The sequence below is a fragment of the Lathyrus oleraceus genome, chromosome 6, assembly GCF_024323335.1.
Source record: "Lathyrus oleraceus cultivar Zhongwan6 chromosome 6, CAAS_Psat_ZW6_1.0, whole genome shotgun sequence".
Taxonomy (NCBI): domain Eukaryota; kingdom Viridiplantae; phylum Streptophyta; class Magnoliopsida; order Fabales; family Fabaceae; genus Lathyrus; species Lathyrus oleraceus.
The window spans coordinates 322,261,724-322,283,463 of NC_066584.1; the positions used below are offsets into that span (position 1 = coordinate 322,261,724).

General features: G+C 38.4%; 1 protein-coding gene and 2 non-coding genes across 3 annotated transcripts; 2 read left to right on the plus strand and 1 right to left on the minus strand.

Moving 5' to 3' along the window:
- The first annotated feature begins 1,170 nt into the window (after positions 1-1,170).
- LOC127099905 (small nucleolar RNA R71) lies at positions 1,171-1,277 on the plus strand. Its single transcript, XR_007794367.1, has one exon. It is a non-coding gene; the product is annotated as a small nucleolar RNA R71 (small nucleolar RNA).
- Positions 1,278-13,228: 11,951 nt separating this feature from the next.
- On the minus strand, positions 13,229-13,310 carry TRNAS-UGA (transfer RNA serine (anticodon UGA)). The gene has a single exon. It is a non-coding gene; the product is annotated as a tRNA-Ser (tRNA).
- Positions 13,311-20,345: 7,035 nt separating this feature from the next.
- LOC127095452 (uncharacterized) lies at positions 20,346-20,885 on the plus strand. The gene has a single exon (XM_051034139.1). The coding sequence runs from the start codon at positions 20,346-20,348 to the stop codon at positions 20,883-20,885; it is 540 nt and encodes a 179-aa protein (XP_050890096.1).
- Positions 20,886-21,740: the final 855 nt, after the last annotated feature.

Genomic DNA, 21,740 nt, shown 5'->3' on the forward strand with positions numbered 1-21,740 from the left:
AACTGTTTCGTTATCCTTAATCTTTTTCTTATTGGATAGGATTTCCTTAATAAATTTGGCATAGGAGGGCATTTGTGCGATGGCTTCTGTGAAGGGTATTGTAATGTTTAGTTGCTTCAGAAGTTCAACAAATTTCCTAAATTGACTCGCAGTTTTAGAACTTTTGAGTCTTTGGGGATATGGAATGGGTGGTTTATAAGGAGGTGGAGGCACATAAGGTTTTTCTTTCTCTTCGGCCTCTTGGGTATTATCTTCCGTTTCCTTTGGTTCATTCACCTGCTCAGTTGAGGTTTTATCTGGTTTTTGGTACATGGAAGGGTTTTGGAGTCTTGGGTCTACGAGTCCGTCTACTTCTTTTCCACTCCTCGGTATAACGGCATTTGCATGTCCTTTTGGATTAGGTTGCGGCTGTCCAGGAAATGTTCCAGCTGGAGCGGCTGTAGATGCTTGATGTTGAGCCACTTGTGAAATTTGTGTTTCAAGCATTTTATTGTAGGTGGCTAAGGCGTCTACTTTGCTCGCTAGTTGTTTAAGTTGCTCGCTAATATGTATGTTTTGGTTCAAGAAGTCTTTGTTTGTCTGAGCTTGGGTAGCTATGAAGCTTTTCATCATTAATTTGAGATTTGACTTCCTAGGCATGTTAGGAGCATTATTAGTTGGCTTTTGATATCCAGGCGGAACAGCTAGTGCTTGGCCAGGTGCATACAGGGCATTGTTATTCTTATACGAAAAATTAGGATGGTTTTTCCAACCTGGGTTGTAGGTATTCGAATAGGGATTTCCTTGTGTGTAATTCACTTGATCGGTTGGGACTCCTGCTAATATTTGACATTCTTGTGCAGTGTGTCCAGGGTTTCCACATAACTCACAGTTTGGAGTTACAGCAGCCACGGTGGTTGCGGGTGGTATGATCAAGCTGTCTAATTTTTGAACAAGGGCATCTACCTAGGCATGAACATGGTCAAGGCTACTGATTTCGTACATTCCACCCTTCGTCTGGGACTTTTCTACTGGAGTTCTTTCACCTCCCCATTGGCAATAGTTTTGGGCCATGTTTTCAATGAGTTGATAGGCTTGTCCATAAGTGCACCGCCTGCGGCAGGGTCTACTGTCAGTCTTGTGTTATACAGAAGCCCATTGTAAAATGTGTGAATGATCACCCAGTCTTCGAGACCGTGATGTGGACATATCCTCATCATGTCTTTGTATCTCTCCCACGCTTCTTAGAGAGATTCTACATCTTTTTGCCTGAATCCGTTGATTTGAGCTCTTAGCATAGCAGTTTTGCTCGGCGGAAAATATCGGGATAAGAAAATGTTCTTCAGTTCTTCCCATGTCGTAACAGAGTTGGATGGCAAGGATTGCAACCAAGCCCAAGCTTTGTCTCTTAGTGAGAAAGGAAAGAGGCGCAGTCTTATCGCATCTTGAGATACACCATTCGCCTTTACAATGTCTGCGTACTGCACAAACTTGGTCAGGTGTTCATTAGGATCGTCCGTAGGATTTCCAGCAAATTGATGTTGTTGGACGGCTGATAATAGTGAGGGTTTCAGCTCAAAATCATTTCGATTGATAGCGGGGGCAACAATGTTGTTGTGAGGTTCTTGTTGGGACGGGGTAACGTAGAATTTAAGAGGACGATTTTGTGGTCCTTCTTCGGCCATGGTTGGTTTTTCTTTTGGTTTAGTATGAGAAAAGATATCGGGAATATCGTACTTTTATTGATATTCGTGTATTCGGTATCTTACGTATAAGAAACGCTCTAATTCTGGGACTGGTGGTGCTAAGTTATCGCCTTGTGAGCGAGTACTTGGCATACAATCAGGGAAATAAGGGAAAGTAAATTAGTTTTTATTTTTACCTTAGTCTATACCGTGCAACGAAAGAATCGCACTATTCGACTAAAACAGTTCCCCCGCAACGGCGCCAAAAACTTGATGCTTGATTTGTCTATATATAAAATATAGTCTATCGGGTACTTAACTGCAAGTGCACAGTCCAGTCGCTTTAGTTTTAAAAGATATTGATCCCACAGGGACCTATGGTCAAACTAGTGTTGCTAATGTCACTATGTTTAGCTAAGGGAATGATTAATAGAAGTTCGGGTGCAGGATATTAAATCTAGGGGAAATTTAGTTTTAAGAAGAAATTGATGGAAGGAATCAGTATGCAACGCGTTAATTGTCAGGGATTCGATAAGTCACCGGTGAATAGTTTAAATGTCAAATATCTCTCATTAGAAAATATTTATTTAAAAAGCTTTATCTCACACTCTCGTGATTGTTGATTCGGCTTATAGCTTTAAGTCAGAATGTACGCTCTCGCTGTCCCATTTGAAGTTAAAATTACTTTTTGAAAATAAACAAGTTCTAATTGCTTTTAAAGTGCTCTCGCTGTTTTTAAACTCAATGCCTAATTTTTGCTATCCAGCTCGAGCCTCACGCTCTCACGATTGTTGGTTCTCACCTTAGTTAATTTCCCCCTCTTATGGCAAAATCGTATTAAATAGCTTCTCACGCTTTTGTGATAAAGTTAATTAAATTAAAATTAAAAATCTCAGCCTAAAAGATTGTTTGAGAAAAAGAGTTTTCACCGATTATTATGAAATCCCATCTAATTAAATTGCTACATACCGATACCGGTAATTTAGCCGGACATGTTAAATAAGGAAAACACAGAGCATAAACAGATCAACATTGCGGCAGACATAATTATAACAATAATTTGGCAATAGTAATAATAATTTAATAAAAACATGGCAATTGAAGTAACAGAGTATGGCGAATCTTGGAGTACTTGAGAAGTCCTCCACAAGTCGGTAGGCTTCTGCTTCTTCAATACAAATTGCTTACTAAAATTAAATAAAGTGTAGTAGTTCCCCAGCGTAGGAAACTACTACTATGGCTAACTGGAAAACGGAAAGGAAAGGGAAAAAGGAAATTCTAAAAAGAATGGCAAATGAACTAAGGCAACGGAAACAAAGTTGCTGAAAAGAAAATAAACTAAAAAGCTAGAAAGCTGTAGAAATTAATTGCAGAGCGTAAGTGTAAATGTAGGCGTCCCCAATTTTTCCAACTTTGGTCCTTTATATATTGCTCCTTTAGGTCTTGGTGGTTGAGAAATTTAAGGAGGACTGGTTTGAATGAGGAATCCGGGGGAGTCATGTTGTTGGAGAGATTTTAGGCACGTTTGGGTGCCTGTGATTGACTGTTTCAAAGCGTAAATTTTGGCCGCGTGACGGTCGTCATGGGCCTGTGACGGTCGTCATGGGCCTGTGACGGTCGTCACAGGCTGGGTCGTGACGGTCGTCATGAAGCTGTGACGGTCGTCACATCAACAATTTTTGCATTCTGGTTTTCTGCTTTTTCCTGTGCTTTCTCATTTGTTTCTTCTTCGTTTTCTTCCTTTTCTTCATTTTGCTCATTAATGCTTGGAGATTTAAATACCTGCAAAAACAACTCGAATACTTGCGGAATAATCGTGATAATAATTAAAATGGTATGATCTTTGAGTGTAAATCAAGGCAAATATTTGATGTTTTTTCGCGTTATCAACATCGGCTCTAGTATGGCGTCGGCGATTTCAACAGTAATTGTGAGACGAATTATGACGTCGTGTCAGCCACAAACGCCGACACCGACAACCATGGGAACTATGGGGCAACATATGCCCAATTACACGACTCTCATACATAGAACATTGGGAATACCGAAGGAGTTTATGGCAAACATGCATAACCTCGGTTCGACTTACAGCGATACCTCGTCATCGCCATTCCCTCGTTATCAAGGGTTTGGACCTTTGGAAACCCCATTTGGTCGGCCCCCAGGGTTCGGATTGACATCTCAATCAGTCCCAACATTTACGTCAAGCTCTGTTGTCGTTATGAGACAACAAATGGACAAAAGTAACCATGAAATAGTACACATGCTAACTCGGCAAATGAGTACTATTTTAAGGCCTTTGATCCAGGATTCGATGCAGAGTTATCAACAGTTGGCGACCCAAATGACCAGGATTGGAGACTTTTTGGGAGCTCCAAGGGCTCAAGTGTGTCACAATCCCATGCCTTCTCCTCGACCAGAGACTTCGGTTCGACAAGAGGAGATGACAGACGATACTGTCGAACAAGAATACCATGAGTTCAAACACATCCCAAGGGTGGCACGAAGACCCCTCGTGATACTGGTTAACCGTAACCAGGATCCTGACCAGGTGGTTCGACAAGTTCGACACGATGCAGCCATAAGGGAACAAAACCTAGAGGCTATCGTCGAACGGATCATAGTGTGAAACGGAGTAACTCCTTGCCTCCAACAGCCGACATACTCCTCGCCTCTACCAGATTTTGTCTTACAGACAGAATTGCCAAGGGGATGGAAAGTCCCTAAATTTACTAAGTTCACGGGGGATACTGAAGAATCCACCGTCGAACATGTGGCGAGATATCAAACCGAGGCAGGTGACATAGCAAATAACGAGGACTTGAAGTTGAAATACTTCCCAAGTTCTCTCACGAAAAATGTATTTACCTGGTTTACAACGCTACCTCCACAGTCGATCCAAACATGGACACAGTTGGAACGGTTGTTCCATGAATAATTTTACATGGGACAATCAAAGATCAACCTTAAAGAACTAGCTAGCATTAAGCCAAATGTCGCTGAGTCAATTGATCAATACCTTAACAGGTTTAGACTATTTAAGGCACGATGCTTTACTCAAGTTAGAACACAAACTAGTTTGGATCGATTGGGGATCAAAGATCAACCTTAAAGAACTAGACTATCGAACACGAACTAGTTGAAATGGCGAATGGGGTTCTAGATTATTCTATAAGGAAGAAGCCGGATACCCAGTATCTTAGGGATATGGTTCAATTGGCCTATAGGGTTCTAGGTATCAAACTCTTGAAAGCCGAAAAGTCTAAGGCGGGTCGATATCATAAAAAAGAGAAAGTGCCCTACATCGCAATCGAAGGAGACTCTTCCAACGATGAAGATATAGTCGACAGGAGTGAGGTCAACATGGTGAAACTTAAGGCAGGACCTCCATATACGTGCAAGGTTTTGAAACCATCGAATGGGAAAAACCATGTCGAACCAGAGAGAACAGACAAATACGTCGCGAAGACATATACGTTTGACGTGTCTAAATGCGACGAGATCTTTGATCCATTGGTAAAAGACGGACAAATTATCGTCCCTTGGGGTTTAAAAGACCCTCCCCTATGACAGAAAAAGAAAAGGGGATTTTGTAAATTTCATAATTTCCTTAGTCACAAAACTCATCAATATGTTCTTTTCAGGGATTTGGTGCAGAAAGCTCTGAAAGAAAGAAGGCTCCAGTTTGGCAAAAGGCCAAAAATGCAGGTGGATTCTGACCCTTTGAAGGTGGAAGAAGAATTGTATGATGAGCCTCTATAGTGCATGATGGTGGAGACTATTGATGGTCTCATTGAGGTTCTCAAAGCAACCTCGTTAGCTGACTCATTTGAAGTAACGATGGTCAAAACTACTGAAGGTTTTGGAGTCAAAGACGAAAGGAGGCCCGAGCCGGCCTATCCCTAGCTTGGCAAAAGTTTGTTTGACTTCCAAGAGAAGTGAAAGGAGAATGGATCAAAGGCTCTATTATTCCCTAAGTGCAGCGCGGTATTCGACGAGAAAACCGCCAAAAGATTGAAGGCCGACAACAAGGCCGATAAGGAGGAAAAGCCTGTTGTCCCATGATTCGTGTTCGACAGGCACGAAGCACCTCGACGGAACGAAAAGTACAGGAGACAATTTCAAAGTCCCCGCCCGAAGACATTCATTCCTCCAACTGATGTTCCACAAGAGAAGTGGATAGAATCTGTCAATTAGAATGGGGACAAGAAGCCAAAATGGAGGGTGTTGGAAAAGGAGGCATCCTCTCCAAAGAAGATGAGAGGTTACACAATCTCTTCTAACTACAAAGGAAAGAATCCTATGACTAGGACACAATGGAGACGCCACCAGCGAAACAAAAAAGCTGGGAAAGCTGTTACCACCCCACAGTCGAAGACTTCGGAGACTGCTGGACAAAAGGAACAGGTGTCAAAGGTCAAGGGACTTGCAAAAATGGTGGTCAACCAGACAGTGGCCATGAATGTCGACTTGACGGGAAAGAAGGAAGTGATAGTTACTCAGAATATGGAATGCTCGTCAGAGATCGAGGGACGGCCACGAAGAGAAGAAAAATCGAAGGAGGGTGGCAGAGTATTCTCCCCAACCAGAGGAAGAAGAACCTGGGTATTCTCCTCAGTCTGATGAGGAATTCGACGAGGATATGTACGACGAAAACAACGACGATATCTACGTTGATGATTTCATCGTAAATTGCGGTATTGTGTCGGTACTTCCAGCCGAATACGTCATCGTATCTGATTTTGAATAAAAGGGAGACTTTGTACCAGACGAAACAGAAGGGGGAAAGCCTTTATGCTACTATGTCATGAACATCGGCATGGTGGAAAAGCAGAAAGCAATGTTGAAAGGCCCGGTCCTGGGATGATGTACCATCTAAAACCATTGTTCATCAGAGCTAAGGTGGATAGAATGACAGTGAATAAGGTTTCTGTCGATGGAGGTGTTGCAGTCAACCTAATGCCATATACTATGCTCAAGAATATGGGAAAAGTCGATGAAGATCTCCGACAACACAACATGGTCCTTTCAAATTATGAAGGGAAGACCCGCAATATAATGGGGGTGGTCCAGGTCGACCTCGCGGTAGGCACAACAACACGTTCACCATTATTTATGGTAATAGATTCAAAAGCCAACTTCAACTTACTCCTGGGTCGAGAATGGATCTATGAGATAGGGGTTGTTCCCTCAACGGTCCACCAAAGGCTTATAATCTGGAGAAAAGACGACATCATACAAGATATTGAGGCCGACCAAAGCTATTACCGGGTCGACGACAGGGGTTCCAAAAGGTCGTTTGACCAACATTTGGCGAACATAGCGCCATGTGATGACGAGCCGGGATCCTATACTTCCATCAATATTGGTCGAGTTTTGAACTTAGACCCTGATCATGGTTTCATTTGGGATAACGAGGAAGACACATGATCAGAGACAGGAATCCCATATACGGGGTGGCCAGCAGTCGACAAAGATGACTGCTGAGTCAAAAAGCCTGGCTCGAATTTCGACCTATTTGGCTGAAAACAAGAGGAAGTCAATTCTAGAAAGGAAGAGACTCCAGAATTTGGCCTGTGAGGTCGAAAGTCTAGATGATGGTCGACTAGACCAGACAACAGCTTCAGAAAGCCGGAGGCTTGATTGTATCTATGACAATGAGCCTTTGGGGTTCGAAAAGAACCCACAAAGTGAGTCTCAGAAGATGCAAACGCAAAATCCCCTCGAAGAGATCGACTTGGGAAATGGAACTTCAAAAAGACCTACCTACATAAGTGATAAGGTGGGGTCAGAGATGAAGGCAAAGCTAGTCGAGGTGTTGACTGAATACAAGGACTGCTTTTCCTGGGATTATGACGAGATGCTAGATTTGGATCGAAGCGTAGTAGAACATCGACTGCCTATCCAACCTGGGAAGAAGCCGGTGAAGCAACACCCTCGATGGTTCGCTCCGAATGTTACTTCGAAGATCAAGCAAGAAATCGAAAGATTCCTAAAAAGTCGTTTCATAAGAACGACAAGGTACGTCGAATGGTTGGCCAACATAGTGCCTGTCATCAAGAAAAATGGAACTCTTAGGATTTGTATAGATTTCAGGGATCTAAACAATGCCACGCCAAAGGATGAATATTCAATACCAGTGGCGGAAATATTGGTCGACTCGGCCGCAGTTTTTGAGTATCTGAGCCTACTTGATGGATACTCCAGCTACAATCATATTCTCATTGCCGAAGAAGATGTCCCCAAGACAGTGTTTCGATGCCCTGGTGCGTTGGGGACATACGAGTAGGTCGTCATGCCGCTTGGTTTAAAAAACGCAAGAGCAACTTACCAAAGGGCCATGAATGCCACATTTTATGACTTCATTGAGAAGTTCATGCAGGTATATATCGACGACATTATGGTGAAATCATCGTCGCAAGACGGACACCTGGACCACCTTCGACACTCGTTTGATAGAATAAGGAAATATGGATTGAAAATGAATCCATTGAAGTGTGCTTTCGGGGTACACGCAGGTGACTTCCTGGGACTTGTGGTACACAAACGAGGTTTAGAGATCAATCAGAACAAGACGAAGGCGATCTTAGACCTTAAAAGCCCATCTACAAAGAAACAACTTCAGTCTTTGTTGGGGAAAATAAACTTCTTAAGAAGGTTCATCTCGAACCTAAGTGGTAAAACATAGGTGTTTTTGCCACTGCTTAAAATTAAGAAGGAAAGTGATTTTCACTAGGGCCCTGAACAACAAGAGGCTTTCGACGCGATCAAGGGGTATCTTACCAAGCCTATTATCCTGTTGCCCCCAGTAGAAATAAAAGTATGAGTTTATATATTGTTGCATCTAATACAACTATAGGGAGCATGTTGGCCCAAGAGGGTTGTAATGGTGTCGAAAGGCCCATATATTACCTCAGTAGAATGTCGGTAGATACTGAAACTAGGTACATTCTCATAGAAAAACTATGTCTGTGTTTGTACTTTGCCTGTATGAAATTAAAACAATATATTAAACCAGTTGATGTTTATGTTTCGTCTCATTACGATATTATTAAACATATGTTGTGTAAGTCTATTCTACATAGTAGAATTAGGAAATGGTCATTGGCGTTGGCAGAGTTTCCTCTAACTTTCAAGCCTTTAAAAGCCATGAAAGGCCAGATTGTGGTGGATTTTATAGTGGATCATACCATGGCCGAATCATCCCTGAATGTAGTCGACACCATACCATGGCGTCTATATTTCGACGGATTGAGTCACAAAGACAGAACAGGAGTTGGGGTTTTAACATTATCCCCTCAGGTAGGTCCGACGAAGTTTAAGTACATGATTAATGAGAAGTGTTCCAACAACGAAGCCGAATATGAGGCCTTAATAGTCGACCTTCAGCTTTTGAAAGAGTTGGGAGCCAGTCGAATCAAAGTGAAGGGAGACTCGGAGTTGATAATAAAGTAAGTCACGCGCGAATATAAGTGCATCAAGGGGAGTCTGCTGAAATATTTCGTGACTGCAACGCGGTTACTAGAACACTTCGAAGTTGCGGACACAAGACATGTTCCAAGAAGTGAGAACCAAAAGGCCAACAAGCTGGCCCAAGTCGCTTCAGGATATAAAATGTCTAAGTCGAAGTTATAAGATATGATCGAGGTTCGAGGAAAAATGGTATCAAGTATGTCCCCAACAGAAGACGTCCTCAACGAGAACGTCGGTCATGGTGGGGGGCCGATGAAGAGTGTCAAGAAACCCGTGGAGTTGAAGAGGCATAGGAACATGAAGTTTTTTCTATCAACAGTTCATCACCGACAGATTGGAGAAAGCCAATCATCGATTACTTGGAGAATCCAGTCGGGGGTACTGACAGAAAAACCAAATATAGGGCTTTGAGCTATGTGTGGTCAGGCAACAAATTGCTAAAGAAGACATCATAGGGGTTACTACTCAGATGCCTAGGAGATACCGAAGCGTATTTAGCCATCTACGAAGTACACAGTAGGGCCTATGACGCCCACCAGGCAGACCATAAGATGAAATGGTTGATGTTCCGACAAGGGGTTTACTGACCCAACAGGTTGAAAGATTGCATCGAGTTTGCCAAAGGATGTCAGGAATGTCAAAGGCACGCGGGTGTCCAACATATGTCGGCAAGTGAGTTGCATGCTATTATCAAACCATGGCCTTTTAGGGGTTGGGCTTTAGACATCATTGGAGAAATTCGACCGGCTTCGTCGAAGCAACAGAAGTTTATCCTAGTCGAGATAAACTACTTCACCAAATGGGTTGAGGTTGTCCCTCTAGTAAAGGTGGACCAAAAGGCGGTGATCGAATTCATTCAGAGATATATCGTGTATAGGTTTGGTATCCCAGAGACCATTACGACGGATCAAGGGTCAGTATTCGTGGGACAAAAGATGCAAGAATTTACCGGCGAGACAGGTTTCAGATTGGTTACCTCTACACCTTACTATGCACAAGCAAATGGTAGAGTAGAGGCAGCCAACAAAGTAATAATAAGTCTGATTAAGAAGCACGTTTGTAAAAAGCCAGAGAATTGGCACAAGTCTTTGGACCAAATTCTACGGGCATGTCGAACTTCCCCCAAAGAGGCGACGAATTCGACGCCATTTCGACTAACGTTTGGTCACGACGCCATATTGTCAGCGGAGATATGCCTACAGACCGTCAGAGTCCAACGTCAGAATGATCTTTAGTCAGAGCAATACTGGAACATGATGTTCGACGAGTTGGCTGATTTAGACAAAGAAAGGTTGACTGCGGTCGAAATGTTGATCCGACAAAAGGAACACGTAGCCAAGGTATACAATAGAAAAATAAAGGGAAAAACCTTTGTTGATAATGATTACATTTGGAAAGTAATTTTGCCTATGGATCGTCGAGATCGAACCCTATGTAAGTGGTCACCAAAATGGGAAGGACAATTTCGAGTAACTCTGACATACAGTAACAACGCGTATGAAATCGAAGAACTTGGTGGGGATCAAAGGGTCTTAAGAGTAAATGGAAAATATTTGAAGAAATATAAACCTATGCTACAGGAAATACAGATTCAAACATAAAGTTTCATTGATTTTGGAGAAAGTGTCCCAGGAGGACATTACAAATATGGTCGACGAGACCTACAAAGTTTGAAGAAAAAATTTAAATGGGGAACCTAGATTTGAAATCCTCAAACGCGACTATCTCATGCTTAATCCTATTATCCAGAGAGATTATATTCCCGCGTAGATACTTGATGTCGACTTCAATTTTGAGGGCTCTCTCCCCATGAGATACCCCTCTCATGACCTCACTGTCGATTACCTCCTGCTCAGGGATCCCTTTAACCGTCTCCAAAGAAGCCTTATGCGCTTCCACTTCGACAATATTTTTGTGAAGCTCCGCGATTTGGGCTTGGTAATCATAGATTTGTTGATCGAAGACTTCCCGCTAACGGAGACACTCTTCCTTCTTGTGTTCGAACTCATCAAGCTCTTGTTCACAAGCCTCACTGGAATCCCATTCGATCTTAGCCTTGTTGAGTTTCATGTTTATTTGGAGGTCAGCATTCGATCTTCGCCTCACTGGAATCCCATTCGATATTCGCCTTGTTGAGTTTCACTTTGTTAAGCCACGCCAAGTACTTCTTATTGCCAGGAGTGGCCATGGAACGAAAAACCCTAGATTTTGCCTCCATGAACCTGACATCAAATGCGATGGATTTTTCGAAAGCATGAGGCATAGAGAGTTTATACCCAGGAAAGAAGGGTGCAACCTTTGTTGGGGAAGATTTGGCATCAGCAAGGGGACCGTGGAAAGCCAGTAGATTTTTGTCCACCACGAATGGGATCACCAACTAGTTTTTCCAGTTCTTGAGAATGGATTCATCATACGATGAAGGTTGATGAGTACTTTTCATCCCTTCTTTAGTAGTAAGCCTAAAGGCAATGCAGTTGTGGGAAGTGCCGTAAGATACGTTTTCTTTCGCGAGAGATGAAGAAGCCATTGAAGAAGTAAAGTAAAGGTTTGAAGTTCTTCAGAAATGTTGTGTAAGAAAGCGCGATGCAGAAGTGTGTTTGAGGTTTTGAGAAAGAGGATACGCGAGTATGGAGGCAGAAAAATGTGTAAAGAAGTGGAAGACTTTATTTATAAGCCAAGTAAGGTGAACAGTCGAGCATGTAAGCGACTGACAAGTGGCTGGCTAGGAAGTAATCAGAAGAGTTACGGGGTTCGGTTGAGATCCCACGACCTAGGGATGGCTGCTAATGATGGTTGAGTGTCTTGGAAATCGCGTGGCCGAAAAAATCATCATTATGTATTAAGTCATGTGTATTGACAAGACAACTAGCCGAAATTTGGAACGTCAAAATGTCAGTTTCTCGATCGACTCGCTCATGTCGAAGTTAGCCTTTTTAGGGGGAAATTTGTTAGTTGGCAAATTTTGGCTAAGGGAAAAGCCAATTTTGACCAGGGGTTCTGTCGGAAGCTCCTCGACATGAAGGTGGATGAGGCTGTCGATCGACACATATAAAGATTGGGCCGAAGTCGAAAGGCTCTGAGTGGAAAATGGGAATGTGGGCACGTAAAGAGGTCATGGATAGTTATGCACCAAAATGAGGGAAGTGGACCGACACGTGGCAGCTCAAGAGGGCTTTGTAACCTCCTGATGGTTATTTTGAACTAGTATTTAAGCCAATGTTATGTGAGAATTCAAAGGTGGCAATTTGAACATTTACAGTAGGGGTAAAGCTTGAAGTACCAAAGCGTTTACGAGAAAAAAGTTACTCTCCTTACAAACAATGTATTTTGCCTTCACTTTATAATTACAAGTCATTTAATCCTCACAAAGCTTATCTTTTGTCTTGCCTTACTTTATCTTTTATCATCTTTCTTTCAGTACTTTATCGTTTTTACTTGTTATTTTACCTTTATTATTTCCTTGACTCGTCAAGAGTCTCGTTTACACCCTTTCAACCAGTCAGAAATATTGTTTACCAAATAGCCATACACCAAAAACACTAAGTCTGGGACTCCTTAGTCGGTCCTGCAAGTAAACCTCATATAGGAAGGTTAGAGATTGTTGCGCAAAACAACAACAGTCCCTTAATTATGAGATTTTGTAAATGGCGAAGTGATTTAGTCTTCTACCCCTTTACGATTAGTTTTGACATCCAGTAACATAAATATTTATTATTAAAGATAAGAATATAGTTAAGATTACAAATTTTATAATAAAAAAAATTCAAATATAATTTTTATGAAAATTTATTTAAAATATCTTTAAATTTAAGTGATTTTTAAAAAAATTTGATACCTTGAATTTGTTGATAAAATAAATGATGAAATATATAAATAAAACTTTATAAAAAAATATTTTAACCAAATTTTTATTTTAAAAATATGTATAATACTATTAGAAAAACATTTTTTTAAAATAAGTGAAACAGATTGTTTTATGTTTTGGAGGGAACCGAGAGCTTATAAGAAATGACAGCTCAAGAAATTTGGTAGTATTCACAAATATTTTGTAACATTCCAAAAAATATGATATAAATTTCTCTAAAATATAACGTCGACAGCAGGGTTCGAACCTGCGCGGGCGAAGCCCAACAGATTTCAAGTCTGTCTCCTTAACCACTCGGACATATCGACTTGTTATTAAGATTTCAAATATGAAATGAATAATGTAAGACCTGCAAGGCAAAAAGCATAAGAGTGTTCCCAGTATCAACTAAAACAAACTCATAAAATCAGTTGAATGAAAAATACACATTTAAAAAATAAATAAATAACATTTATGTTAAATAAAAAATCATCTTGAACTTCAATATAAGTTTAGACGGTTTTTTAATTCTTTTTTAAATAAATGATTGGATTCAAAATCTCAACAAAAGCTCTTTAAAAGTCAATGATTTAGTGCATAAATTATTAGAATCACTTTAATTTAATTTCTAAAATATTTACTATAATATGTTAAAGTATATAATATTCATCAATTTGATCATTTTAAGATATTTTGAATTAAATCGAGAGGAATTTTTATATATTTTATGGATTTTTTTTAAGTCAAATAAACATATTATAAGATTATTCAAACAAAGGAATGGAAAGAAAATAAAAGTATGAATAAATTTTTTCATAAAATTTAAAGGGAATGACTATTTTATGTAATGGAATAGTTTTGAAGGGATTAGTATGTAGTATTTTTAATTAAAGGACTGAAAAGAAATATTAAGTTAAATTAAGGGGACAAAATAATGCATCAAATCAAAATGATACTAATATTGCTAACCTTTTAATATATTATTATAAAATAAATTTTAACAATATCTCTCTCTATAATAATAATAAATCAAAGCACAAATGATAATGGATTAGAGTTCTATCATAAGAATTTGATAGTAAAAGAGTTGGTTGTATGATGAACTTTTAAGTATTTAGTTATAATTTATAAGTAGTCTCTAAAATTTATACTAAAATAGATTAAAATAAAATTATAAGGGTTAGGATGATCTCATTTAAAACTTCAATTGATTATATAAAAATTATTTTATAATTAAAAATGTGGTTGACATATTGATATATATGTTTTTGGTGCATCCTTTTGATCTATTGTAAAAAAAAAGTAATTGTAGTTTTGAAAGGCTGAAAGTTCTTGAAGCATCCTTTCAATAAAAAGATAAATAAAGTTTTGGAAGGAAAATATAATTTTAATCTTTTGTAAAAAGAAAAAGATAATTGAAACTTTAGAATGAGCTGAATATTTTTTATACATCCTTTTAATAAAAAGGTAATTAAAACTTTGAAAGGAGTGGAATTTTAAACAGTTGACATTCAACTTCAAAAATTAAGGACTAAGCCACTAAACTACGCAAACAATATATGTATATAATTTAGTATTTTAGTATTATAATTTCTCAATTATACCTCTCAAAATTTTGAGGTCGCCGTATCTTTGAGGCTCAGGATCGGCCCTGTGTATTTGATATTAATCTATCGTTAAACATGAAATTTAACATTATTAACTATGTCAGATAATGACATTCTTTGCGCTCAAATAACCTGTGAATATGATTTTATCTAATAATTTAAGCATAATATGACCAAATGATTCAGACAATCACGAGAATCATTTTTAAGCGGTAAAAGACCAATAAATTATTGGATATGATGAAGATTATTATTTGACAAAACACCCAGAACTACTAACCAATTCAAAATTTTGTACCGAAAACTCAAAAAAAAAATACAATCAAAGAATAAATGTTTAGACCTTTTTTTTCAATTGCACACCTATAAAAACAATAAGAAGATTGTGCATCGATGATAGCACATTTTCACAAGTTATTCTCAATAAGAAGTTGGTTTTGAATTACTCTCTAAGAAAAAAGGGAAACCTTTAAAGGGGCGAATTTATTCCAAATTAAATTCTAAAGCGAAAAATGATCCTTTGGCTCTGACTCAGCCTGAGTAAGCAATTGATAGGCTTTTTTAATAGATAAAGTCTTGTTATTATCATATCGCCAAACTCACATGTTAAAAGCATTGCCCTATAAAAGAATGTTAGAAAGAGTATAACATAATCCTAAGAAAAGCACTGATGATGTGGCCAGTTTTTTCTTCAACGACTTAAATGCCTTTTCGCAGTCAGATGTCCAATCGAACTTCGCTTCTTTCCTAAGCAGCCTATAAAAAGGAAATGTGTGTGGTGCAGATTTTGAGATGAACTTGTTCAAAGCGGTCAACATATCGTTCAACTATTGGACATCCTTCTTTGAGGTTGGAATGCTCATTCAGACTACGGTGTCGTATTTGTCGGGATTTGCTTCGATTTCCCACCCTGTTAGGTAGAAGCCTAATAACTTGTTGAATCTTACCCGGAAGGTGCACTTCTCTTGATTGAGTCTCATATTATATTGTTGGACCCTTTTTAACACTCGTTGGAGGTGTTGAGCATGAAGTTACTTTTGACCGGACTTTACGATCATGCTATTCATGTATACTTCAGTGTATCTCTTAGCTTTTCTTATAAGATCTTATTCATCATCCTCTGATATGTGGAATCATTCTTCAACCCGAAGGGCATGACGTTGTATTGATTTGCTCGGTCATGAATGTTGTATTCATTCATTCGGGTCCGAACATGAGTATCGGATTATACCTAAAGTAAGTGTCTATGAATGATAATAACATATACCTGGCTGAATTATCTACAAGTTTATCGATGTTTGAGAATAGGTAAAAGTCTTTTGGGCATGCTTTATTTAAATCAGTGTAGTCGACACACATCTACCACTTTCTAGATACCTTCTTCACTAGAATGACGTTGGAAAGCCATTACCAATACTTCACCTCAGAAATGAATTATGCATCTAATGGACCTTTCATCGTGCTTGTGGTGGCCTCATATTTCTCAAGGGACTGCCTTCTTCGCTGCTGAGAGACGTAGTTGATGTTGGGGTCAACGTTTAGTTGATGGCAGACCACAATGGGATTGATATCGGGCATCTCGTGCAGAGAAATAGAGAAAAGGTTTGTGTTTGCTTGGAGGCATTCGATTAGTGTGGATCTTACCTCGAATGGAAGCTCAAACCCTATCTTCACCGGCCGAGCGGGATTTTGTCGAGCTAGATAACCTTTAACTCACCGTGTGAGACAGACATAACTTCATCTTCGGGTGCATCCAAATCGAATATATTGACATTCTCGTACCTTCATCTGTTACTACTGATGAAGCGAGGATGCCCTTAAGGATGATCTCTTTGATTTGTTTTACTTCTTCAAGGTCGATGCTCATAATGGATGTGTCATACCCCAAAATTTGCCTGTTAATTTTTATGATAAATTGATTCGTGCATGGCATTCATTTCACATTTGCATTCATTCATTAGCATACATTCTCATATAAATTATAAATTTTAATTTATTTATTATGTGATACAGATATAAAAAATAATAATGATTTTGGTTATCTGTATGATATAAATAAATTTTATATATATAAATAAAATAGTTTTAATTTAATGATAAATAAAAATAGATTTGAATTTTAATTGTATAATTAAAATTTTAAATTAATTTTATTTGTTAAAGCTCATTAAATTATAATAACTATTTTTTATAATTTAGTGACTCATGTTCCATTTATTCATTATTTATAAATAGTATTTATTTAGTAATTCACGTTTTTTACTTAATAAAATTTATTTATAAGAGTAACATTTTTTTAAAAGCCCATAAAAAATCAAAATTATTCTTACTTATATCAACCAAAATTATTTTATAATTTATGGGCTTTTAAAAAAAATGTTACTCTTATAAATAAATTTTATTAAGTAAAAAACGTGAATTACTAAATAAATACTATTTATAAATAATGAATAAATGGAACATGAGTCACTAAATTATAAAAAATAGTTATTATAATTTAATGAGCTTTAACAAATAAAATTAATTTAAAATTTTAATTATACAATTAAAATTCAAATCTATTTTTATTTATCATTAAATTAAAACTATTTTATTTATATATATATAATTTATGTATATCATACAGATAACCAAAATCATTATTATTTTTTATATCTGTATCACATAATAAATAAATTAAAATTTATAACTTATATGAGAATGTATATTAATGAATGAATGCAAATGTGAAATGAATGTCATGCATGAATCAATTTATCATAAAAATTAACAGGCAAATTTTGGGGTATGACAGGATGGCTTCCCTTCCATATATCTTCAGGTGGATCGGGGATTCTACCCCATCTATTTTTTTCAATAAGGATCTTCCCAAGATACCCTTGGAGGAGCTTCTACACGAAATTACAAGGAAAATGAGAGTTACCTTTCTTTCACGCACTCCTTCTCTCAATAATAGCATCACAACTATCACTTTGCAAGGGTGAATTATTGAATCTTTGAGAGCCAACAGATCTCTGTCGTGATATCGATTTAGATCTGGGTGATAAGGTCCTAATTGGTCGAAAGTGTCAATGTATAGGATGTTGCAAGAGCTTATGTCATTTATGAGGAATCTTGTCAAAGTACGATTAAAAGCGATGATTGCTAAGAATAGCGATAGATCAAAGTTCGGAGTTTGATTGGTATTTTCCCGATCTAGAAATCATATCACCAGTTGATCTCTACTTTGTTGTTCAACATCAATTATTATTTGGGAGAGACACTCTGATGATGAATCTACACTAGATGTCGGTGTACTGCGGATCTCATCGATAGATGATAATTGGTGTAGGACAGAATCAGAAGATTTGACGGATCTTTTTTGCGTGATGAATGGAGCTACTACTTCCGTTATGGTAGAGATCTGATTTTGGATCAAAGATGGTCTACACATGGAATTTCACGGGAATTAGGAGTCGTTCTCATAGATAACGCCATTGTTCTGTTATGGAACTCGAATTAGGTGTACGATGATAGTGAAGAATCTTGAACCGATTGCTCTGATCATCGACACAGCAACGCAAAGGTGGATCTGCAAGGTTAACATTTCAACACACAAGTTAGTTCAAAATTCAAAATGAGTATAGTAAAAATATAGATTAAAAAGCGTACTTGAAATATGTCGTGTGATGGTTTTATACATCATACCATTTGGAAGTGGATCGACATTAGTTTGGACTTAGTTTTTTTTTGTCCTTTTACATAACAAAATTTATAATTTTTTAAGGTGAATATAATTTTCAATTATATAAATATATTTAAATTTAAACCATTTTATATTCAACTTACTTTTTTAATAAAATCAGTAGTACAAAATCAACGTAAACAAATATGCATGATGTTGAACATGACACATTCCAATTTTGAAAACTGGTAGAATAATGTCTTTGCAGCATATATGTTTTAACCTTTATAATTGTTGGCTCATATTTTTCGATGCCCATTAAGAATTACCAAAATCGGAAATTATATGCATAATTTTTTCCGACCAGGAAGTAGTATTCGACCAGCTAGAGGTGAGTCGACTTGGCCAGGTGAATAAAGATCAAGCATACAGCAGAAACTCCAGAGGGGTTCTTCAGAGAAACAGTTGAAAACGGTTTTTTGATCAAAGATTCAAAATTCAAATAAGGGAGGGAACTTTGCCTTCGTCAGAAACCGTGAGAGCACACGTGGAGCACAGTGGATGAATGCGTGCATGCAAGACGCCAGGTGTCTCGACATGATTGAAGAACCATCAAAGCGGTTATCTCGATCCAGTATAAATATGGGGTCTTAGTGTTAGAAAAGTGTGTGTCAAATTGTGTATAAAAATTTGTAAATTCACTAAGTATTTGTGTGAAGAAGAACCGTAAAACACAGAATGTACGTTGTCTACACCATTGTTAGTTATTTCAAAGCAAATAAATATAAATTTGTCTTTACTTTTCTTTCCAGAAATATACTTCCTTACTTCTTCATTTAAAACACCCTTTTTTTACTTTGTCATTTGCAGTTTTAAGATTTCTTTGTTTTTTCCCCGCTTTCAATACTTACTTTACAGTTTTAAGATTCCTGCATTTTCGACATTTACTTTGTCATTTATAAATCCTTTAAGGTTTCTTTCATTCAACTCACCCTTTTCTGTTAGTTTTCAAACTCTGATTTGACGCTTATTATTGAGTATTCGTCACTATCACATTTCAAAAACAATTAGCGCATGTCCTAGGATCAATCTGATCGATCCTACAAGTAACCAAATTTAGAAATTTGGAAGATCAACGGTTGTTTACCGATTTTCAAGGTAAACAAATTGGCACGCCCAGTGGGACAAGTTCTAATGTTACGTTTGTGTGTAGTTCTGGTTGTTAAGTTTTTATTTTTTGAAAGATTCGTTGTATGTTATTAAGAAGTGGTAAAATAGCCATAAACGACGAACAACGAACAGGGAGAGAACCCCATATGAGGATGGCAAATGTGAATCCTCCAGAGACCCCAAACTCTCAAAATCCATCAACTAGTAACATAGCGCTCCCTTCTCCCTCGATAGGGGCAAACACTGCCACATCGCGTGTGTCTGAAGCAGTTCTGTCTATGGTGAGTTCGATGCCTACGCATTCGATCTCCCATACTGAACCAATTTTAACTTACATTGGGCCTAGGGGGGCTCCTCATACTCCTTCACCAATTAGAGATATTCCAAATAGGTCTTTGGTACCCCCTGGTTTCTCAATACCATTTGGTAGTCGAGAGCAGCCGTATGGAATGCCAACTTCAGTGAGGGCCAATTTACAGAATGCTGGTTCTACTTTTTCAGAACCGGTGGTCAACATAAATTCTCTAGTGCAAGGGTCTGGGATTAACATGGATCGAACCAACCAATCTTTAGGTTTGAGACACCGACACAACTACCGACTCTTACTAATTACTCTGCGACAGCATGGAGGCAACAGATGGACGAAAGCAATCGTGAAATGGTTAACTTTGACCACTGTGTTGAATCCTCTAATTCAAAATATGACTCAGTCGAATCAACAGATGACATCACAGGTGGCTCGAATGTCTGAGTTTCTTGGTATACCTCAACACCAACATCCTCCTCCTAGGGATTGGATAAGAGAGAATCAAGAGGCCATGTTTGAGGAAGACCTCACCATTAACCAGATCCCACAAAACCAAGGGGGAGTAGCAGGACCCCCTAGGATCTAACCACAAGTTTCCAGGGAACCAAGGATGTTAATGGTGAATAAAAACCAAAATGATGATGATATCATACATCAAGTTCGACATGACGATGTGACAGCAGATAATAACCTAGCAACTATAGTCGAAAGAATCATGGTTCGAAACTTGGTAAATTTTGGCCTTAGAAGGCCAAATTATACGTCGCCTTTAGCAGAGTATATCTTACAAGCAGAAGCACCCCTCATGACCAAAATCCCCAAATTCACCAAGTTTGCTAGGGATACTACTGAGTCTAGTGTTGAGCACGTGGCGAGATATTTAATCGAGGCTGGAGATATGTCAAATAACGAGAGCCTTAGGATGAAATTTTTTCTGAGTTCTCTCACAAAGAATGCTTTCACATGGTTCACAACCTTGCCCCAAAATTCGATCCACACTTGGAACCAACTGGAAAGAATGTTCCATGAGCAGTTTTACATGGGGAAAACGAAGATAAGTTTGAAAAAGTTGGCTAGTGTTAGACGAAAGTTCACTGAGCCAATTGATGACTATCTGGACAGATTTCGACTACTCAAAGCCATGTGTTTTACGTAAATACCAGAGCATGAACTGGTCGAAATGGCCGCTAGGGGCCTTGACTATTCGATTAGAAAGAAATTAGATACTCAGTACCAAAGGGATATGGCCCAATTGGCTGACAGAGTTCGACAGTTAGAACGTTTAAAGGAAGAAAATGCTAGGGAAAATAAAGGTAAAAGGGTAGCCTATGTCGATTTCAAGAATGATGATGAAGGTTCATGTCATGAAATTTTAGACTTTGACAACAATGAGATCGACCTTGCTGAATTGACACAAGGGCCACCATATGCGTGCAAAGTTTTAGCCCCTTCGAACGGGAAAAATCATGTCGAACCTGAAAAGAGTGACAAATTTCCTAAGAAAACATGTACGTTCAACGTTATAAAATGTGACAAAATGTTTTACTTACTAGTCAAAGATGGTCAGATGATAGTACCTTTGGGTTCTAAAATACCCCTTTAGAGCAAAGAAAGAAAAGAGGGTTTTGCAAATACCATGGATTTTTGGATCATAAAATGTCTCAATGTTTTCTTTTCAGGGATCTTGTGCAGAATGCCATCCAAGAAGGAAGACTCAAGTTCGGAGACAAAACATAGAGCCAGATGAAGATCGACTCTGATCCTCTACAGGTAACTGAGGCCCATTATACTGAGCCGGAGGAAGTGAACCTTATTAAAGTCGTTGATAATTTCAACATGACTGAAGTCACTGAAGACTTCGTCAATGGACCTGTTATGGTTAAGGTTCATCAGTACTTCGAGCAAGCACCTTTTGATGATTTTGCTCAAAAGGTTGCAGGAGATATCAACAAGAAAAATGATGAAGCCTCCGATGTCGAGGACGCTGGAAGTTCAAAGTTAATGATGATTA

Coding starts and splice junctions, on each gene's coding strand:
- LOC127095452 (XM_051034139.1), top strand. CDS start 20,346: ATGGTGAATAAAAACCAAAATGATGATGATATCATACATCAAGTTCGA.